The following is a 22,449-nucleotide window of genomic DNA, read 5'->3' on the forward strand; positions in this document are numbered from 1 at the left end:
TTAATCATACACCTATAACAGGTGCCAATGATCATCAATTTAATAAGTAGGTGGAAACGCGATTGTTACCTGAAAAGGGAACAGCTGTGATGGAGGAATAGAACTGCATGAGGAACAGCCAAACTCACTAACAATGTGCGGTTGCTGAAGTTTATTGTCCAAGCTCTTTTGAAGAAGCACAAATAAACTTCAGAATGTTAAGGACTGAAGACGCAGTGGTTGGCAGATTAAAGACGCATAATACTTTGCAATTGGAAGATGTCCAGCAGTGCAATTAGCTCAGAATTGGCAGAAAAGAGTGGGGCTCTGGTACCACCCATCTACTGGCCGGAGAGGTCTGGTCAGAAGTTGTCTTCAAGTAAGACTTGCGGCCAAAAAGCTATACATCTGACGTGGAAACATGGCCTATTCATGAAAACACAGGAACAGGGGTGCAGAAGGCAGTTTGTTTACCGAAGTACTGGAGAGCAGTACAAGTGTTTGCAGGCAACAGTGCACCATGATGACCCCAAACATACAGCCAAAGTCATTGAGAACTATCTTTAGCATAAAAAAGAACAAAGAGTCCTGGAAGTGATGGCATGGGCCCCACAGAGCCTTGCTCTCAACATCATCCAGTCCATATGGGATTACATGAAGGGAGAGAAGCATCTAAGGCTGCCTAAATCCACAGATGTTTGGAACAACTTACCTGCTGAGTTCCTTAAAAACATGCAACTCCAATTAAACAGTCTTGGGGTAGTATTACCATTAATAGATCACTAAGCGCGGTTAATCTTTTGACCTAAAATTCATAATTTAGTAGTAACGTTGTGTTCTGTTTTGTGTCTTATACTACAGGTGGGTGCACATTGTGTGCGCTCTATATGTCCCTGGTGTGGCATTTGGAGATATTGATAAGCTGCGGCCAGTAACATTAACAGAAATGAATTACTCCAAGTATGGTGCCAAGGTAAGTTATGCACATGGATATTTACTTTTCAAACGCTGCTGTTATAGTATAACGATTCCTTTGACTACAAAATGTTTTACGCAGCAGTCAAAATATTATATCTTTTTATGTGACTGTTTAAAATAAAAACTGATGTTTTTCTGCATCTTACCTGAGACTGAAGGGGTAAGTTGATGCATATGTATGTGTGTGTATGTACTATATATATATATATATATATAATATATATATATATATACATACACATACACTGAAACACAGTTACTGTGACTTATGTGTAGGGGACTAAAACCTTAGACTTGGGGAAAGTGACAAATCTGCTTAAATAATTGAACCCTGCTACAGGATGTTGTATTGGCAGCATGCGCTATCAAGAGGCACATTCAAGAAAAAAAAACAAAAAAAAACCCCACATCCTATTCTTGAACTACAGTGATCAATGAAGCAAACGTGGTAATCAGGCATTATTACCCTTTAATCATGGAGTTGTTTTTTCCTTACTGTTCTTATCTGCTGCAGCCTTTTGCGTAAGTGTGAGGGATGTTCATGGCATGTTCAAGCAAAATAATAGGGGTTCTTTATCTATAATTAAAAGTATTTTGGACACCTGTGAACAGTTTATTTATTTATTTTGAGAAGCCATGTCATAAAACTGTTGAAATGTAGGTACAAGGTACCTATTATACAAGATGCAGCCATCTTTAACCCCTTCAATCCCAGGGGTTTTTGGTACCTCCGATAACCTTCCGGGTGACGTCAGCAGTGAAGGGAATGCCCGAGTGCCGGAAGCTGTTACATAAGATCGGGCAGCAGGGGGGAGTCCAGGCTTTCAAACGACAGCCTGATCTCCCGTGCAGCGCCAGGGATGTGTCCCTGCCGCTGCAAGAAGGGCAGGACGTACCGGTACGTCCATAGGGGACTGAAGGGGGTTATAAAGGTATTGCGTGTTCTCTTAAACATGCAATACTTCTGCTGGAGGAGGTAAGCATAGGCTGCACCACAGTTGGCATTCTAAGGGTTAAAGTACTAGCAAAAAAAATTTAACTGCTCCTTTTTAATATGACCTCTTACACCAACTTGATTAGTATTCATTTATAGTTTTTTTCCCCCATACGTTTAATTCCCATACGTTATAAGCCTTGAATGCTTTTAGATGTGAGAATGGGGAGCCTTGGCTCCCAGAGGGTAAATTGATTAAAAATCATATGGTTGGGATGTGTTTATATTTTCAAATATTTGTTTCCTTTCTTTTTGCCATTTTAACTGCTTCTTTTGCGCAATGGTTTTATAGGAATGTAGCTTTTGTGAAGATTCACGGTTTGCCAGGACAGGAGTCTGTATCAGCTGTGACGCCGGGATGTGCAGGGCTTACTTTCATGTGACTTGTGCCCAGAAGGAAGGCTTGCTTTCAGAAGCTGCTGCCGAAGAGGTAAGTTAATTGACATGCTTCTTTTGATGATTGCATATTGAAACAGTTGAAGAAAAGTAATGAAAAAACCCCATCTATCATTTCTGATTAAAAAAAAATGCGTTTTACATGTGAAAAAAGGTGTACAAATGCTTTGAAAAAATCTAAAATATTGAAAATCCATTTTGATGCAGTTCTTCATTACTCTTACAGTAGCTTGTTTGTTCACATTTTCAGTTTCTGTCCCTAAAATTCTGCTCCTTTCACTTAAGAACTGACTAATGTGATTTAAAAAGACATGTGAATGAACGTTATACAAATGTTTCCTTTTTTTCTTTTAAGAGGAAAGGTTGTCTTTACTGCTTTTAGAATATTTAAATGTATTTGTACTACACTACCTGTAGTTTCTGCTGTGGGGAGCATGCAGAATGGGCTGTATAATGCATTTAACGTGGCGATATGTCTGGAGCACACCTTTAATAATTCATATCACCTATAAATTTACTGTTTTCGCTGACACAAGCCAAATTCGGCAACCTATTACGCAGACCGTATATGATTACTCTGATGCACATGAGACCTGCTGATATCTACTACTTCCAAAGGGTATCAACCGTTTACCAAGAGAAAAACAAGTTTCTATTATGAATACTTATGATCAGATTGTTAAATATAATTCACATGTACAGGCCATTTAGTAACTAAAATAAATACATGTTTATAAAACGTATTTGTGTATCGTGTGCGTTAGAGATCAAAATGTTTTTGTTCTGTATTCAGGATATTGCCGATCCCTTTTTTGCATACTGCAAACAGCATGCCGACCGATTTGACAGAAAATGGAAGAGGAAAAACTACTTGGCCTTGCAGTCTTACTGTAAAATGTCCTTGAAAGAAAGAGAAAAACAGCTAACACCAGAAGCACAGGTAAAAATCCAACCTTTTGAGGGATGATTCACTATAAATAAAAGCCAGTGCTCACCTAAAATAAAAAAGGAAATTTAAATACAGCGCTAAGGTCATTTAAATCCAGGGGGAGTTTGATTGTTTACCTTTGATCACAAGAGCTTTGAACTGGAGTATATATTTGGTCTGCACGAGATTACAGAGACTTAATTAAACCTTTGAATGTCAATCTCTAGCTTTTGATAAAAAAAAAAAAAAAAGAAAACACGTCACCTTTGTATTAACTTTGGGGACGCGAGAGTAACTGCTCTATGGCCATAGGTACATCGTTAATGAAATGTGAGAAACCTTACCCTATGGTGGTGTAAAAATATTGGTTGCGATCAGATTGTGGATAGTGGATACATACACATACATACATATACACACACAGTCATTATGTCACCTTTTACATGCATTTCAGGCTCGTATTACCACTAGATTGCAGCAGTATCGTGTGAAGTCCGAGTTAGCTCGGAATACCCGTCCACAAGCCTGGGTTCCCAGAGAGAAGCTTCCGCGACCTCTCACAAGCAGTGCGTCTGCCATTCGCAAGCTTATGCGTAAAGCAGAGTTGATGGGCATAAGCACAGACATCTTCCCGGTTGATAATTCAGACACTAGTTCTAGTGTGGATGGCAGAAGGAAGCACAAGCAACCTGCTTTAAGCGCTGACTTTGTCAACTACTATCTTGGTAAGGAATACCGTGATTATCTGCACAAAATTCTCATGATTTTCCTTCTTCATTGTTAGGTGTTTATCATCTTTTCTGGACTGGTTGAAGTCTACTAAAAATCAAAATATGAATGGATGTTGCGGTTATTTAAAAATAGTGTACATGAAGCAGTGTATGCACATCCAAGCTCTCAAATTTCCTGCGTTTTAAAGGAACAGCAAACACATTTTTAAGTGATCGATTTTAAAACAAAAATATGCTTCCTCCCCTCCTTGCACCTTTGGTTTTATCCCTTGAATGGTAGGGTTCAAATGCATTGTATCCTTCCATTATCTTATGACTGTGCAGCATTGCCCAGATCCCTTGCATTGTTGGAAGACAGTTGGTAGGAAGCGATGGTCTTGTGAACAAGCAGCATTTATCACTAAAACAGAGAACATGGAATGCATTATAGATTCCCCTTAATAAAAATTGGGGTCGAGCTGTTCCTTTGAAGTGTGAGGCAGAATTGGGAAACACTTAGTACACCCATCTAATTGCTATGTTTTTACCTAAACATTAAACTTATGTTTGACGTATGATGGCATACGTAGGAATAATAAATGTCCTAGCTAGACAAAAACTAGAATATATTTATTTATATATATATATATATATATATATATATATATAATAAAGTTCATACCAGCTCCATGTTAGATATGTGGAGTGAATATCACCTATTTTAGATGTGTCATGGACGTTGTGATATGTTAACTAATAAAATCACATTAATATTTCTTTTGGTTAGAAAGAAACATGCGTATGATTCAGCTGCAAGAAAGTTTGGCCGAACAAAAAAGTATTAAAGACACGCTAGAAAATGAACAAGAAAAGCTACATATTGAATATAACAAGGTACGTTCAATTGGCCTAAATGTATTACAACTTTTCTAGAAACCATGGTTTTGAAGTCTGCCAAATAATAGGGACCCATGGAATAATGGCTATTTTTCCCTCTCTCCTAAACAAAGGGCAATCTTATTTTCTTTGCCATTTTCTGAAAGCCCTTGCTGAATTTGAACAGATTCAATCTGTCTGTTACAGCACTCACTTCTAGAAAAGCTAAATGCCTATTAAATAACCCGGATATATGTCAAAGAACTCACAAATGTAAAGGTTAATGGCTGAAGAAAAAAAGGTTGTTAGTTTTATCTGAAGATTTCCATAAATAAGTATTCGTCTGCAATGTGAAATTTTTAATCGGGGTTTTATTTCTTAAATTTCACTCTTTTTTTTTTTTTTTTTTTTTTTTTTTTTTTTTTAGCTATGTGAAGCTCTAGATGACCTTCAAAATGTGAATGGCAATTTGAGAAGCGAGGGTCAAAACCTGTGGATTGTCATGAGCAAAGTAATTGGACAGGTAAGTTTTTTCTTTTTTTTTTTTCTTATACCAATATTTTTTTAAAACACTGATAATAAAGGCAAATTCATGTTTTTTTTGTTTTTGTATCATCATGTAAGGTAACCACAAAATGTAAATAACATATGACCTTAATCCATAAAATACAGCACGTGTTCATCTAGTGGAGAAAAACTTACCTCCAGCACTAAATTAAATTTCTACACTTTAGGGGTTCTCCTTCAATACACTCAGAAAAGCGGATTACAATAAAATAGTAAATAGTAGGTGAGCAGAAAAGAAAACCAATTATATCACAATTAAATATGACCCAAAAATATATATCCACACTGTGTGAGAGAGAGAAAACTACATATCTTCTTGGATTTAAAGAGTTTCTTCCATGAATATAAATATTTAAAATAGAGAAATATCTGATTGCGTTACACACACACACGTCAGTTAAGTCTGCAAATGAAAACAAAATAAGTAAGAGAATGTTAAAAATGCAAATAGGGGTAGAAAAAAAATCACTAAAGTGTTGAAATTAGTTTTGTCTTTGGCTTGTGTTTGAATTTTTAAAAAAATGATTGGCTCCTGGGAATCCTTGGAGGGGCCCACATGCAGTTATTTAAAGGGACCGCAGAGCTATCATATGCATTAAAGTGCCCCTTTAATTGAAGGTGCTATTCTAAATTTTACATTGCATGTCCACATTCAGCATAACATGTGTTGGTTGATTATACACGACATGTGATTAGCCCAGGGAAGCTAAATTGGAACTGTCACCATTTTGTTTACTAGTGTCTGGTTAGAAATACTGTTCAAAATATTGTTCTGTCTTCCTTTTTTCAAATCATATAACGGTTTCAAGCAGCTGCATATTAGTCATTTGTATGTGTTCTAGCTTGGTTATCTCAACCCAATCTACTAGACAAACATAGTCATAGGTCCCATGGTGAACAATAGAATAGCTCAATTTTAACCACCCGGCCAGACATTCCAACTAAATGAAGTCTGTGAAGGAAGGAATACATAACCTTACCATAAAGGTTGTGGTGATTGTGCAGGGAACGACACCCAAACTGTCATGTGACCGACCACAATGGCAGCCTCCAGGTTTGGAGATTAAGTCGTTTTTCTTAGAACAAAATGAGATAACAGTGGGTTTTGGTCAATGCCAACTTACATCACTCTATAAAGAGCCGTGTCTTATGCTCAAGGAGATAAATATTGTTTTTCCCCCTTGAGAATTCCCAACCATGAAATGTTTGTACGGGATAGATGATCGGCACGTTGAAACCGCTTTGTCAATCGCACATCCTGTATGTGGATTGCAGTCAAAGTGTTAACTCTAACTCAGTTTAAATAACGATTGTTAACCAACTACACAGAGCACGCAAATGTGGATTTTTGCAACCTCAAAAGATTTTGAGTATTTTATGGTCAATATCGGAGCAGATAATTCTCAATCATAAAGTTTTATTTTGAAGTTTATTCTAAGCTTTTTTCACGCCTCACGCTTTTGACCAAATCCCTTTTTATTTGAACCTGTCTTACTGTAGATTGGTAAACTAAAGCTTCCCTCTTGTTTACAGGTTTGTAACCTTCTTCTTAAATTCAATGACTGCTTCCGCAGCTCACTATCCTTTGGCAGTGAAGGCATTATCAGTGCAGCATTGCATACATAGTAATTTGTTACTGCTCCTCTCAGCAGTTAAGTGTTACAGAAGACATTCCTTGACTCGCTTGATTTTTCAAAAGACTTTTCTTGGAGGCAGCCTGATGTTTTCCTGTTCAGCCTTTCCATTGATTTAATCAGCCAGTGTAAAATTCCATTGGCCATGCCAAGTTGGCCACATCATTCCTGGCTACAGAGATTTCTTTATAGAGCAGCTTTGCTGATAATTACAGTCAACGCGATGAATGCCTCACATCTATCAATACAAAATAGTAGACACAAAGCAAAATAGCTAATCCGATACACATACAAGCAGATATTAAAATGTGTGTATATATATATATATATATATATATATATATATATATATATATATATATATATATATATATATATATATATATATATATATATATATAGAAAAGCTGTTAAATGCTGATCATACCTATATACGATAGAGAAATGCAAACTTTTTTATGGATCTATAAAGTCATATCATATTCTGCAGTGTCGTACTGCACTGATCAAGGTTTCAGGCCAACCAATAATTCTAGTACAATATGTGTCAATGTGTGTGTAGTGTGTGTGTATGAATGTGTGTGTGTGTGTATATATATATATATATATATATTTTTTTTTTTTTTATTTTTATTTATAAGAGCAGATATAGAATTAATTTGCACAGCTTGCATGACACTTTTTTTCCAGTTGGTTGAACAGATGCAGGCCCACAGGGCCCTCGAGAAATGACTTTGATAGATGGCTGCTGTCTGAGAAGCTAGCATACAGCAGATTAGTGGAAACCCGAAGAGAGTCTCGTCTGCTTTGTTGGAGAGTTTGGTCCAATAAGATAATTTTTCTAATTAACCTATGGAGCACTGATGTAGCTGGGATGCAGCGGAAAATCAACTTCAGTATTCTATTGTGAGCCGTGCCATAGCTTTCCGCTGTCATATATTTCAAGCAATGAAACAGACTCCTCTGCCAAACATGTTGTCTAACAAATGTCAGTCGAAACAATGATTATTCATTTATGCAAGCAACTGTTTGTATATGTTTGTATAGATGTGTATATATTTGCATGCATATTTGTATAGATGTGATTTTTATATATATATTACATTTGACTACATATGTACAGACATATGATATATACTCTGGGGTGCCCCTGAGTCAGCATCTCTGTATAGTAATTAAATTAATAAAATTTTATTATTTATTGCAAAATTTACTCATATATTTTTTATTTTATTTTTACAACATTAGAAACCAAACATTCCAGCTATACTGAGGGCACCAAAAGAGAGAAAACCAAGTAAAAGAGAGGGAGGCACACAGAAAACTTCCACATTGCCAGCGGTGCTATATAGGTAATTAAAAAAAAAAAATCTACAATAGTAACTAGTCTTCAAGCATGATTTGATCTGCTGTACCTTTTGGACGGCACTCATTCTTGATGTTCCTGAGCAATTCCATTAAGTGTGCTCTGATTTTTTTTCTCCCCAAAAGTTGTGGAATTTGTAAAAAGAACCATGATCAACACCTACTTCTGCTGTGTGACACTTGCAAGCTGCACTATCATCTTGGATGTTTGGATCCCCCACTAACTAGGATGCCTAAGAAAACAAAAAATAGCTATTGGTAAGTGTCTTTTTTTTGTGAAACATAATTTTACAATATTTTAAACAACTAAAGATTTTATTGTAGAAGACTGGAATTTTGAGTTCCTAACCTATATTCTGGAAAATTAGATAAGATCATCATGCCAGCAACGAGTTGAACATCATTGTTCCAGACTATTATGGTAGTATTTGCACTTTGTTTAGCTAAATCCTTGTACCTTTACACATGTGCTATATTTTATAATCTGGTATTAATATAGATTATGAATGGGAGTTTAGGGCCAGAAATCTTTGCAATACAGTATCATGCAGTGTCTTAAAAGATGTATTGTGCCATAAGAAGCAAACATTTAGACCCAGAGGTTTTTTTTTTTTCTCCCTGCCGCATTTCGCCCCTGTCCTTTTGATAAATAAATCTTTTACCTTTTGGTAAAATAAAGGATGAAGATACTACATGAGACTGTGATACTGCAGAGTTTCTTGATTCTACACAGCATCTCCTAGATTGCACCCCAGTCCTTGCATATATGGTGTACAGAGCACAACTTGTACCTGGTACATGTGTGTGTGTCCACAGATTTGCTCCCCCTTACACTGTTCTGTATCAAGTGTTACATGCAAAAATGTTTGGATTCACATGAGCCTTAAAAGCTGTTCATGCTTTTTTTTTTCACTTTTTTGTCTCACTGTATTTGCTTTCAGGTGTTCTTTGTACAATTTGATGTTTTGTCCCCCTGCTCTTGCACTTTTGCGCACCTTTGTACTTTTCTTTGTATTCTAAAGTTTTAGTTTGGCAATCTTTGCCTTTCCTCACTGTGGCTAATCTGAAAAGATAATCCATTTGTGTCATTTTGACAGACCATTCTGCCTCAAAAATTGTTGAGCAGGAAATCTGTGATTTTTGTTCTGCCTTTTAACTAAATTGAAAGACCCATTAAGTATCATCTGTCCAGAGGGATAAAAATGGTATTTCTCAGTTGGAGTCCAGGTAGAGTAGGTCAGGTAGACGCTGTTCTTTTATTTTAAACCAATAATCTTCCATTGCTGTGCATTACACGCATGAGCTCTACCTATCATCTTAAAGTTTTATGTTTTTTTCACTTTTAATTATTCCAAATGTTCTTCTGGAGATAAGATTATATTTGTGAACTTGAGCTGTATTGATTGCATCCTTTTCCTTTTAAGATCATCCTTTGTATATCTTTAATTCAAAGGGCATATAATAGACCATCATTTTAAAGGTGAAGTTTATCTGCGGTTTTAGCACGTTGTTCTTTTGTTCATGTTTTCCTCTTTATCTTATGAAAATATTGTGTTTGCCAGAGTTGCGCTGTATTGAACAACAAAACTTCACATTAAAGTATAAGTGTTACGGTGCTTGTATGCCCCCATAGCTTACACAAGCCTGGAGCCCTATGCATCCATTGCCTCACTTGGCTGTCGAACATGTTAAAAATATTTTATGTTAACAGTTGTCAGCATAGTAATTATTTTATTATATATCATTTGCCGTTGGCATAGTAAGAATTCAAAACTCAACAACTGAAATTGTTAAAAATGTTTTTTTTTATTATTATAATCACAAGTAAACTGACAGACTTGTGACGTGATAGTTGGGGAGCAGAAGCAAATATTAAACATACATATACATAAAGGTGTATTATATATACACACAAAATGTATTACCAACTCATTAAGCCTGTGTTTATAAGAAGTACTTTGACTAGCAAAATACTACTGAATATGAATAAAACACTGCCCCTAAAATAAAATGTTTCGGTTGTAAAGCACACGGCACCGGGTCGGGGTTCCATTCGTTGAAGGCTGGAGATTGGCCTGGCCGTTCTTTGTGCTGAAGTGATTCGCTACCCCCGAGCTCCCATGAGCATACAGAGGAACTTCCTGGGCGTCACCTTCCTCTTCCTCCTGGCAGAGGAGAGGCATTTGGCCACACCTACTTCCTGGCTACTCAAAGGCCATCTAGGCTAGCCCCTCCTCCATACAAAGCCACTCCCTAGACGAGGGAGAGCTATGCCAATGAGAACACCGCTTCATTTAAACATGCATGTGCTTTACGTTACAGCATATATCATGTAAGACGCCATCATTAGAACTTACTGTGAGTTACTACGATCCCCTTCATGAATCATCTTTTATTCACTCTCTGAGGCTTTTAAGTGAAATCAAATGTAAACCACGTGGGTTTTCTACTTACCAAAACTCAGATCTGCTGCTTTGTCCCACATTTCATGAGTGGGTTTCCTCACCTCACACAAGTTTTTATCTTGTTTACATTATACAGCAAAAAAATAGTGACAGTGAAAAACATACCTGCAGGTATTCTTGTTATATTTAAGATAGACAGCTTGATGGTTAGGTGTTTGATAAGAAATGGGCATTTGTAAAATGCTTGTTCACTAGAAGTTGCTTGTACTCCTTAATATTGCAGCATTGTCTGAATATAATATATATATATATATATACACTGTATGTTTACCTAGTTACATACCAGGATGCTAGTGAAATCTTTCTGATTGGTTAGTTTTCTTTGGATCATACATTTTGTCACACATTTTGTTTTTTCAAAAAAACATGTTCACAGATTACCTGCGTTATTACACAATGAGTGAGTGGTTAAATGTATATTCGTGTTTTGTTAACAGTTTTCATTGATTGTCCTGATGTTTACTTTTTTAGGCAGTGTTCAGAATGTGATCAGGCTGGCAGCAGTGATCTGGAAGCTGACTTTGCCATGGAAACTTTACCTAATGGGACCAAGAGATCCAGACGACAGATAAAGGAACCTGTCAAATTTGTGTCTCAAGATATGCAACAAGACACCAAAAAGACCCCTCTGAGAAGCACAGTAAGTTTATGGAAAATGCTTTAAAACTTCTACAATGCGCTAGGCTGTTGGCAGACAAAACTGTAGTTCATTTAGAGGAGGGTTAGCCAAATGGTAGTCGGCTGGTACCTCTCAAGATCTTGCCAAACCATCAGCAATATTTCCTCCCGAGAAAAGACTGAGAATTGTGGTCTTCGGTAGTAGGTGGTTAATGTTACAGAAGAATGATTCAAGTACCTACCATACCATACTCACAATTTGAAGAAAATGATTCTTTCAGTGGTTAGTTACAGCAACTGTGAAAAAGTTCTGCTGTTTGTTTATGTGACCGGAACATTGATTTTTTTTTTTTTTTTGTCAAAGTTCTTTCCTATGAATGTGTTAATCACAGAAAAAAAACTTTTAAGAAGCTCCTTGCCTGTTTGTTATATCGTGTGACTGATAACCCCCGCCCCCCCAAAAAAAGTAAAAAAGGCACAATTTCAACAGAATATTCTTTCCTTGTCCCCCAACCTTATCAACCATCTACAATTTGATACGTGCAAGCCAGGTAGGACGGCTCCACTCTTCCATCAACCCATGGCAGGTTTTAATTGCCTTAGATCTGGCTGCTGTATATGTCAGCGGATAAGGAGATATGTACAGTTGGCTGCTGTCTTTACTGGCTTACCACTCACTATTGTGAAACAGAAACCAAAATCCTGAAAGTTGGTGATCTGCTTTTTAATCAGTGGAAGCCATCTTATTTAAAATGACTATTGGGTTCTTATCATAAGAACTTGCTTATGTACAGCCACGTCACTGTGGTCGTTAACAAAATCTTCATGTTATATGAAGGTACTGTAGGTACTGTTTTACATACACTGCTGGATACAACTAAATACAGCACTATAAATATTAGTACTAGTACTGTTAAAGGCTCAAACCTCGATCGTAAATAAATCTTTATACATAATCTTTATACATAATGTTTGCCTTGTTCATGATACTTGTCATGTGACAAAAAACAGGTACTGCAATTCATGTTAGAATAAAATTGGCTATCGTTAATGATTTCTATAAGTGGAACAGCACCTTTAAATGGGTGGATTTCGGATTAGTAATCCTTCTTTGTATTTGTTTTACAGCCCTCATATGTTATACATAGCTGGTATGACATAGCTAGATTTATTTTGCCATGAGTATACAGGATAAGAAGCCACTGGCTCTTGAAATATTCCCTTTTTTTCTCATGCAATCTTGGCTTTTGCTGACTGGTATTTATTTTGTAACGATTCTATTAATCTACCATCCAAGTTTATATAGAGCAGAAATGCTGTGCTCTGTTTCTCGTGTGAAATCAATAACAGTAAAAGTGAATCACTAGACCACAACATTGCTGTACATAAAGTGAAATAATTCAATTTATTTTAAAATTTAAGTGGAGTTAATAGGTTTTTCCTTTCCCAGAGATCCGAATGCATTTGTATGAGCTGAAGGACTGTGCAGTTTTTCCACATCTGTTCCTCTGGGATTAAAGAATAAGCATTTATCTACATAAGAAATATTGCAAGAGCAGTGGATGATTTAAGTGGGCGATTTTAATACCATCCTTCCATGGTGCTATCTTATTTTAACCTATCCGTAACCATGTCGATGCTCTGAGAGATAAATCTATACATAAAATATTAAAGGGATCAGATAATACACTCATTGCATCTAACTGCATGCAGTGATGGCCCTTTTTGATGGTTTTCCTGTTTAATACCAGCTGCGTTACTGGAAGGTTGTAATCCTACCTGGGAACTCTCCGGATGAAGCGATTCTTTTCTGCAGCTCCAGGTCAGGTTCCTCTTTTTTTTCCAGGCTGGAAGAGCTGTGTTTAGCCACACCTACAAGACATGGGTTAGCCCACCCCTAAGCATTGCTAGCATAATATGGCTGTCGCGCTGCCCCGGCGGCTGGCTGTCGCTGCCCCGGCGGCTGGCTGTCGCTGCCCCGGCGGCTGGCTGTCGCTGCCCCTGTCCCCTTGTGAAGTCCCCCCCAGCAGAGGGAGAATTTCCGGTAGCCTGCCCTGAAAGGTCCTCAGATATTATTGTAACAGTCTCATTGAGCTGGTTATTGATTAGCCAGCAAGGTGCTTGCTGCACTCGATCAATAACCTCGCTAGCTGGCCGAGGGTGCAAAAGTGGTTCGGCTTTAATACAGCAACATAATGGCTGCCTAATGACTACAAATATTTTGAATCATGTTTGTCAAGCAATTTCATTGTACCAATGCATTTTGAGTTCTACTTGTGGTTGCTTGTTATATAAGGCACATTGGGGTTATGTATAGAAATCAATGAACTGTTCCTGCAGATTGGGCTTTTCCATTAGTTGTTCCGATAATATGAACTCTTTTCAAACTTTGCACTGGAGTCTGTCTAGCTCCATAACCCTCATTAGATATCTATATTTATTATCTCAAAACGTATTGAATACCAACACGTTATGCAAAGTTGTACCTTTTTTAACCCCTTAATGACAATTGCCGGTCCTGGCACGGCACGGAAAAGCATGTGCTTTACGACAATTGACGTGCCAGGACCGGCACGTCTTTAAACGGGTGCAGAAAGCGATCTACTATCGCTTTCTGCACCCAAAAAGCGTTGTTGAATGCCTCGACCTCGAGGCATTCAGCAACGCCGCGATCGGCACGAAGGGGCTATCTCTGGCCCCTCCACGGGGCGTCAACATCCGCCATACTTTGTATGGCGGCGGACGCCCGTTTTAAAAGCGTGTCGCTGGAATGCCTCGATCAGGAGGCATCCAGCAACACCAAACACTAACCTTTTGATGGGCTGTGACCGCTCCGGAGAGCGGTCACAGCCGCAGCTGCCGGCAATCTTCGCCATCAAGGAAGATGGCCGCCGTCCTGTAACGGGAACCACAAATTTTAAAAGTTCGCTAGATGGTCCAGACCATCTAGAGAACTTTGGCTCCACTTGCAGGTTGAATACAGGTACTGCATTCACCATGCAAGTCAATGGAGCCCAGCTTTCTAATCACAGTGTGATTAGTAAAAATAAATTAAAAAATAAAATAAAATTAATAATAATTAGAAAAAAATAGTAAAAAAACAGTAAAATGTAAAAATCATTTCCCACTGATGTCACTATCAGGGGAACCTCCAAGTTGAAAAAAAATGTTAAAATTTTTTTAAAAAAAAATAAAAAAAATATATATATATATAAAAAATATATTTTTGTGAGCAAGTCCTAAAATTAGCATATTAGCTTAAAACAATTCTCGCATGGAAAGAGTTAAAATACTGGCATATTAAATGCCCGTGGGGTGTCTACTTTTAAAAAATGTATGATTTGATGGGGTAAATTGAATGGGCCAGGTTCAACAACGTCCCAATTAACACGGGGGGAAGGATGGCCACACATCTAATTTCCAATTAGAAAAATGCACACGTACCAAATGTGGCCTTTTAGTTCCCCCAAAAAATGACACACCCATGCATGTGGGGTATCACTGCACTCAGGAGATGTTGCTGAACACATTATGGGGTGTCGTGCGACAGCGGCATATACCAGGAGCTGTAAATTCATACATAAAGTAGGTGTGTGTGGGAAAAATACACACAAAAATATTACTGCAAACTTTGAAAAAATGCTGGTGGTAAAATGTGTGCATGCAAAGAGTTAAAATAGCAGCATTTAAAATACCCTGTGGTGTCTAGTTTTGAAAAATATATGGTTTTGTTGGGCACACTGAAATGGCCTGGCTCAAAGATGTACCAAATAGGGCATGGGCAGTGGATCCCCAAATGCCAAAGTTCAACATTGAAAAAAGCGCATGCCCCAAATGTGGCCCTTTTGCCCCAAAACAGCCAGGCAAAATCATTCATGTGAGGTATCGCTGTACTCAGGAGATGTTGCTGAACACATATTGGGGTGTTTTGTGATAGTGACATATACGAGAACATTTTAATTCATACCTGAATTAAAATGTGTGTGGAAAACCAAATGCAAAAAAATGACTACCACAAAGTTTGACAAAGACTGGTGGTAGATATGGTGCATGGAAAGAGTTAAAATACTAGCATTTGGAATACCCTGGGCTGTCTAGTTTTCAAAAATATATGACTCGATGGGGTAAATTGCATTGGCCGGGTTCAAAGATACCCGAAATGGCACAAGGGGGGAAGAATTACCAGATTTGGAAAAAATGGCTTTGAAATAGCAAAATGCTACCTGTACTTATTGCCCCATAATGGGTAGAAAAAAGCAAAAAAACATAAAAACATTGGGTATTTATAAACTCAGGACAAATAGTAGAATCTATTTAGCAGGTTTTTTCATTACCTTTTATAGATGAGTAAAAGATTTTTCAACTAAAAGTTAGAAACAGTCATTTTTTTCTAAATTTTTCACCATATTTTATAATTATTTTAATAGTAAATAATATGATACAATCAAAACAATGTCATCTAAAGAAAGCCCTTCTTGTCCTGAAAAAAACAATATCTAATGTGTGTGGGTTCAGTAAACGGGAAAGAAGAAAATTACAGCTAAACACAAGCAGCGCAGAAATGTTAAAAAGGCCATTGTCACAAAGGGTACAAAAAGTAAAATCAGCCTTTGTCTCGAAGGGGTTAAATACAGCATCTAGTTACCCTAGTCCCCTTTGCCTGTGCATAGTCAATAAGCGACCAGGCAGTCTTATATATGAGTGGGCCTAAGTGCCTACCAGATTTCCCATAATGCTTAAGTTTCCATGTAGTGCCCAGCTTAATTTACTGTAGGGATGGATGCAGCCTATCTGAGCTCTAGACATGTACAGTGTAGTATAATCTTGAGATCTTAAGTTTATTGCTAAATCTTAATAGTTATTATTATAGTATTGCTAATCCTTACGTCAAGCTTGATTTCATTATTTTACCAAAGACCCTTTTTAAATGTTCTTGTCACAAAGGCTCAACAAAACAAAATACCCCTAATACATTCAGGGGTTATAAAGCATACCTTCTGTTTAATGATGTTTCCCGCAGAATTATTGTCTTGAGGAGGACAAAAGCAGAATGTACTAAGTGACTGCAAGCATTATTTTTCTCATGAATTGTAAAGTACTACATTAATATAGCCAAAAGTTAATAATAGATATCTTTATCATTCCATGCATTTTTAAACAGTGAAGTTTTAGATTAATGCTCACTTAACTTAATAAAAAAAAAATGAAGAGAATACTAATAATTTTGCTCCATTTTTAGTGTGCGATTTAGCTACAGGCTGTGAAGAAGAGAAACTTTAATTTTTTAATTTTGTTTGTTTTGTACTTTTTGTATAATCCACTCCTAATGAAGCAGAAGCGAACTACGTGTATAATAAAAAGCATTTTTATAGACCGAGGAAATGTGATGGGCTTCATATCGAGGTATGCACCTTGCTTTCAGTTAAGGGTGCTGGGGAGGAGTTAAATGGGGCCGGTCTCCAAAATTAAAAGAATGACTTCACTTTTACTTGCAGTAAAAGGCACTAGAGTCCAAGTAATTTGAACTCCAATATGCATTCAACATCAAAATAGGACGAGGGTGCATCTTAAACAAATAAGACATAAATATTGCATTATTGTCATTTTTGTTTATAATTAAAGGAACAGTGAAGGTTATGAGACTTGGCCTTTGAAGTTTTGTTAATGCATGAAGACCTGCATTAGAGAGAATAAGAGTCTTATTAGTATCTTAGTCCTTTCAACCAATCGATAAAATTCAGATCGTGCTCATTGACCAGAAAATCCACACATGAGCGAAAAAACTAATGGCAGCCCTCTGTCTTATGTGAAACGGAGCAAAAAACTACACAAAAACTCAAATGTGTATATAGTACATTTGTCTAAAAATATTTTCCTTTAAACTGAATTTAATGTAAAAGCCTGTATCTTTAACATTTTCTTAATGGGTTGCTCTTTCACATGCCATTTTCTTGTCCTTTTTTTGGTGGAGCTGATGGTATATTTGCACATACGGTTATTATTTATTATTTTTAATGTAGCAAGGATGGAAAAGGAGTGAAGCTGGACTCGTACTATTTTCCAAAATGGACAATGGGTATTTAGTGACATATTTTAAAAACTAGGACACGGTAGCAGTAGCTACCTTTTTCATTCTGCTTATACCAGCAGAGTGTTCAACATTTGAAATTAAAAGAGGTACTGCTCAAAGATTCAATATTGACAAAAGCCCTTAGGGCGAAAGCATGTTTTTAAACACGAGCAGTGGACTCGAGAAGGCAGATTAAAAATGCATGATAAGCACCTAGACTAGTGGTGACACTCACTTTAATAAACATTTTAAAATATATATATATAATATATATATTATACACAACACACACACTTCTTCCTGGCCTACATCTGAATTATTCCAGTAATGGAAGGTATTTGCACATCTGAAGTGTCGACTCCACTCTGTTATTTCAATATATTTTACTTCTAGCTGGTGGGGATGTCTGCTTTCAAAAAAAACTGTAATTCCCTGTCCCGAAGCCTGTATACAATAATGATTTGTTTGCCTTTCTGTTGTGTTGAGAACTGGTATTTTGCTTATTTATATTAAACTACTGCCTTGTCCTGAAATATTTATGATGGTAACTTTACAGAGGAATAAATAATGTATATAAACAGTTCTAGTGCTAAGGGATCATGTGTCGTGCATATAGCGACAGGAAGTGTCCTACAACTTCCTGCTTTGGAGTAATATGGGATTTCAGTTAGTCTTCATTCAGGAATTGCGACTAATGAAGAAAACATTTGTGTGATTGGTCTTGTTTTGGTTAGTGTCATAACTGGGCAATAACATTAGAATAACTGATGGTTTTCGCCACTATGAATCTTTGATGTCATAGCTCCTTTTTAACATCATAGAGACGAAACTAATATGGCTGACTTTCAACATAGAAATGTTTGTCGTATGATTAGAGTACCTGGCGGCTTATATATTTATCCTTTATGAAAGTAGTCAAATTTACCCAAAATAACAAATCTAATTACTTTGAATAGATGCAGATTTTATAGATGCTGTATAGAAGCAAATATTTTAAAATGTCTTTGAAATGGAAGCACGTTTTATTTAATGTTTGCTATGTACTCGGACGGTTGAAAGTGAACATGTATTTTACATCTTTTTTTTAAGGTGTATTTTTGTTACTGCTTTTTAGATTATTAGATTATTGTACATTTCATGTTCAAGTATTTCGGTCATAAAATTTGATTTAAAAGTACTGGAATTCTCTTGGCTGCACTTTGAAGCGGACAGTAACTATGACTTTCTAATGTTTGAATACATTTTTTTTTTACGTTGCGTTACTACTCTGCAAGGGTATTTGCCATATAAAATTATTGTTTCACCTTGTATATTGTCATTTATAAAGTTATATAACCAGTACTTTGTGAAATCCCTCCTTTAACCTTTAATAGTGTCCTATTTTCACACCTTGTAGAGATGCCAATAATTCACAAGCTACGCTTTCTGCTCTGATTTTGCCGATGTTCAACTTTTATCTTGCAGCACTCTCTGGTCTTTAAGTGCAGATTGTAACTTCTGATGCATGTTGACTTAATTCTCGGCCTCATTGATTTGATCTTTAACTTTTTTCCTCTATTTTTTTTCCCTTTGAGATAAACCTTGAAGAGCGTCTTGTAAAGAGGACACAGTGTCTTTAATAGGTTTTGTTATAATGAATTTAAGTCAGGAGGGTCAGTTATCGTCAAGGTTTATAGATCAAGAGGGCTCATTTGTACAAAGACAAGAAAGGTCAAGAGATTTAAGTTTAAATCATGTATTTGTACCATTAGCCTGAAATCGTTTGCCATTTCATCTTTTTATTGACATTTACTCGTACAATGCATGCGCCATTTTTACTTCAATGTGTATCTTATAGCATTTTTATTTTTTTATTTATTCAGAAACACTGCTATAGAGGAAGAAGGAAAAGCTCTCAGTTACATTTTGAACAGTCTGAAGACATCAAGGAGGAGAAACCAGCAGCAGATGCCACCAGACAGCCCGAGTTACACCATGAACATTCTCAACGAAGTGATCTTTTGTCGGTAATGTGAAAATCTTTGCACATTTCCTAAACTAATAGCAAGTTGTGTAAAGAGGACTTGTACACATAACCCTGTGTTTGTATGTCACCAAAAGCCAAGTGACTGCATTATTTCAATGCTGGAGCTACATTACTTAAATAGGGTGTCTGCTGCTAAATAGGGTGTCTGCTGCTGAAGTCTACCAGAAATGGTTTACATTTTTTTGTTTAATCTCATTGCTGCTAAAGGCACTATCATTGTTAAGATTACCTGCCTGCTATATGACTGTAGGTAGGTAGGGTGTGTTTTGAATTTTTAATAAAAGTTTAAAAGGGGAAAAACATCGATTTCACCGAATATTCCCATACAGAGAACCAAATGCCCATTATATGCAGAAGAGCTGATGATCTGAGTTGCCCAGATTATGTGTGTATATGGATGTCTATATGTTACTCATATGCATACACACATATGCAGAATATATGATGCACATCTATACATTAACTTTTGTTTAAATGTGATGTTTTCTTTATGCACTGGATTGACTGGCTGTTTTCATTACATCTAAATAAAAAAAAATATTGATTTGTTTTCTTGTGTAAGCTTATTTTTTCCCTTAGATATGAATAGCAAATATTGATATAATGTGTTTCAATTATTTAAATTATAAATGCAAATATAAGAAAGGTACGCAAAAGCCTGACTTTATGTTTGCCGCTATTTCATTCATTAGCTCTTTAAGCAGGGACTGTCCGTAACACACAGAGATAATATTGTGGTTCCTGTAATGGTTAGATGGTCGTTTCTGCCGGACCTATAATAATAATAATAATAATAATAATAAAAAGTGTTAGAGCTATCTGCCACCAGGACCAGCACTAAACAGTCAGGCCAAGGTAGAGAACCACTTGTTTTATAGATATGTATAACCATTTTCATAGATATTGTGTCACTTTTACATCCAGAATGGCTGTTTCTAAAGCTCAGTGGCCCCTTGAGGTTTGTGATGTATCAGTCTATGTATATGCGTTCTTTAAGTGTGAATAGAAATCTCTACTTGTATATAGACAAAAACGTAACCATCAAACTGTAGTTTTCTCATCTTTTGTCAAGAAATTGCTCTAATGATTTAACTATAAAACGTGTAAGATAAATATTTGATCTGAAGGCACTATGTTCAGCCCTAAGGTTGCTAGCCTTTTTACCTATTTAGGCTGTTTGGCAAATAGACAAGCTGCTCAGTTCCCCATCCTCACCAGGGGCCTAACAATGTGCTTTTGGCTGGAATTACCAATGCCATGGTCAGCAGTCTACTCCATTTAGGAGACCTGCCGATGATCTGTGAGACCACTGATTGGAGTACCTTGGATGGAAATTATACACAAGATCAATTAAAACACAGAGAAGGCTAATATGCCAAGTAAATCTTCACTAATGTTGAAGTAAGTTAAATTCAGATAAAGGGGCATCTCTGTTATGCTATTTGTCTTATAGTTGGGAACATAAATCTGTGGGTTTGCAGTTATTAAATAGCGCACATCTTAGATAAACAATGACCTTAAAGGGAGTCTGTACCCAAGAATAAACTCAACATGTTACAGTAGAACTTCAAAATTTTGTGGTGCAAAATCAATTGCACTAGAGATGTAGATCTCAAAAACATTTGACGCGTTTTGCAGTGTTTCCCCAAAGATGAGTAAACTAATGCGACATAATACAACTTGTTTCTTTTGGACTCCTAACCTTTGGGAAAGATTTTAGATCACCAAGAAGATTGTCCTCCAAAGCAACATAAGTTTTTAAACGTGTACAATATAAGGTGATAACATACTAATGTCCATATAATACCTATGTTTTATTTGTTTCGTTATCTTTAAGCCTATACATGTGCTTCTGGAATTTAGTCTTCTTCCTTTTTTGTTTCTGCAAGTCCAAAATATCATGCGATACACAACTTATGTCTTCTTTATCCATTGTACACTTCTGTGGCTTTTGAGGGCGTTCTATAAATCCTAGTAATAAAACAGACAGACTGGACAGACAGTGATGCCAATGTGTAACATCTTTACTATGTGCATGCACACACAGTTTTAATCACACTAGTAGTGAAACAACCACTATTGGTACGGGACCAATTCGACCCAAGCATTTGCAAGTATCTACTCAAATAAACATTATTGTTTGGCACATTTTAAGCAATAAATAGAATGAATATGCATTTGCCTGTATTATAATGAGCACCAGAGTGATACTGTCTATGCGCTTATGGCATAGAACAAACAGAATTTCTGTGAAATGCCTTGATAAATATTTGTTGAAGGTAAAATGGTTCTAATTGCTACCCAGAATATTGCAGAAAAGTTAAAGTTGAAAACATCATAAAACTTTTCCATTCGTAATATACTGTGTAGAAATAATTGGTATGGCAAACAGAAATGTCTATCACTTTTTGTTGTGCATGTGCAGATTCTTTCCCCAAACAAGTCAAACTTTCTAATCAGCTGCTATTATGTTGCAGTTGCTCTGTTTAATGCTCTGATAAATAAAAATAGTTTCAGCATAAAGGAAAATGTTACTCGTCAATTTGTCATTGAGTTGGGAACGGTCTAAACTTTTGCTTTCCAATTTAGAAAACATCTGCCTTTTCATTAACCCTTATACTCCGAGTTGAGTTCTCGTACACATTACTAGTTGCAGTGCTGAGGTGTGATCTTTAAATGATATTGTGAGAAGTCAGTTAAAAGAAGTATCAAGTGGCTTGTTACCTTTGTAATTGTCACATTAAAAATACCCACACTTAGTTCTATGCTAGAACTCTTAAAGGAGATCTCCCACCATTTTTTATTACTAGTATCGGATTAAATTTATTTCAAAAATATTGTGC

The 22,449-nt window shown here is 36.5% G+C and overlaps 1 protein-coding gene across 8 annotated transcripts in view; it reads left to right on the plus strand.

The window, feature by feature from the left end:
- PHF14 (PHD finger protein 14) overlaps positions 1–22,449 on the plus strand; it is a 106,345-nt gene that overhangs the window by 15,339 nt on the left and 68,557 nt on the right. For all 8 annotated transcript variants that reach the window (XR_008354392.1, XR_008354390.1, XR_008354391.1 and 5 more), the window contains exons 6-15: positions 841–952; positions 2,244–2,381; positions 3,141–3,287; positions 3,730–4,000; positions 4,773–4,879; positions 5,289–5,384; positions 8,311–8,414; positions 8,554–8,685; positions 11,364–11,532; positions 19,443–19,586. Coding sequence is in view for 4 of the 8 variants with exons in the window: in XM_053468392.1 (XP_053324367.1) it covers positions 841–952; positions 2,244–2,381; positions 3,141–3,287; positions 3,730–4,000; positions 4,773–4,879; positions 5,289–5,384; positions 8,311–8,414; positions 8,554–8,685; positions 11,364–11,532; positions 19,443–19,586 (1,420 nt within the window). In the remaining 4 variants the exon portion in view is untranslated. The remainder of the gene's footprint in view (positions 1–840; positions 953–2,243; positions 2,382–3,140; positions 3,288–3,729; positions 4,001–4,772; positions 4,880–5,288; positions 5,385–8,310; positions 8,415–8,553; positions 8,686–11,363; positions 11,533–19,442; positions 19,587–22,449) is intronic.

This window comes from Spea bombifrons, chromosome 5, assembly GCF_027358695.1.
Source record: "Spea bombifrons isolate aSpeBom1 chromosome 5, aSpeBom1.2.pri, whole genome shotgun sequence".
Classification (NCBI taxonomy): domain Eukaryota; kingdom Metazoa; phylum Chordata; class Amphibia; order Anura; family Pelobatidae; genus Spea; species Spea bombifrons.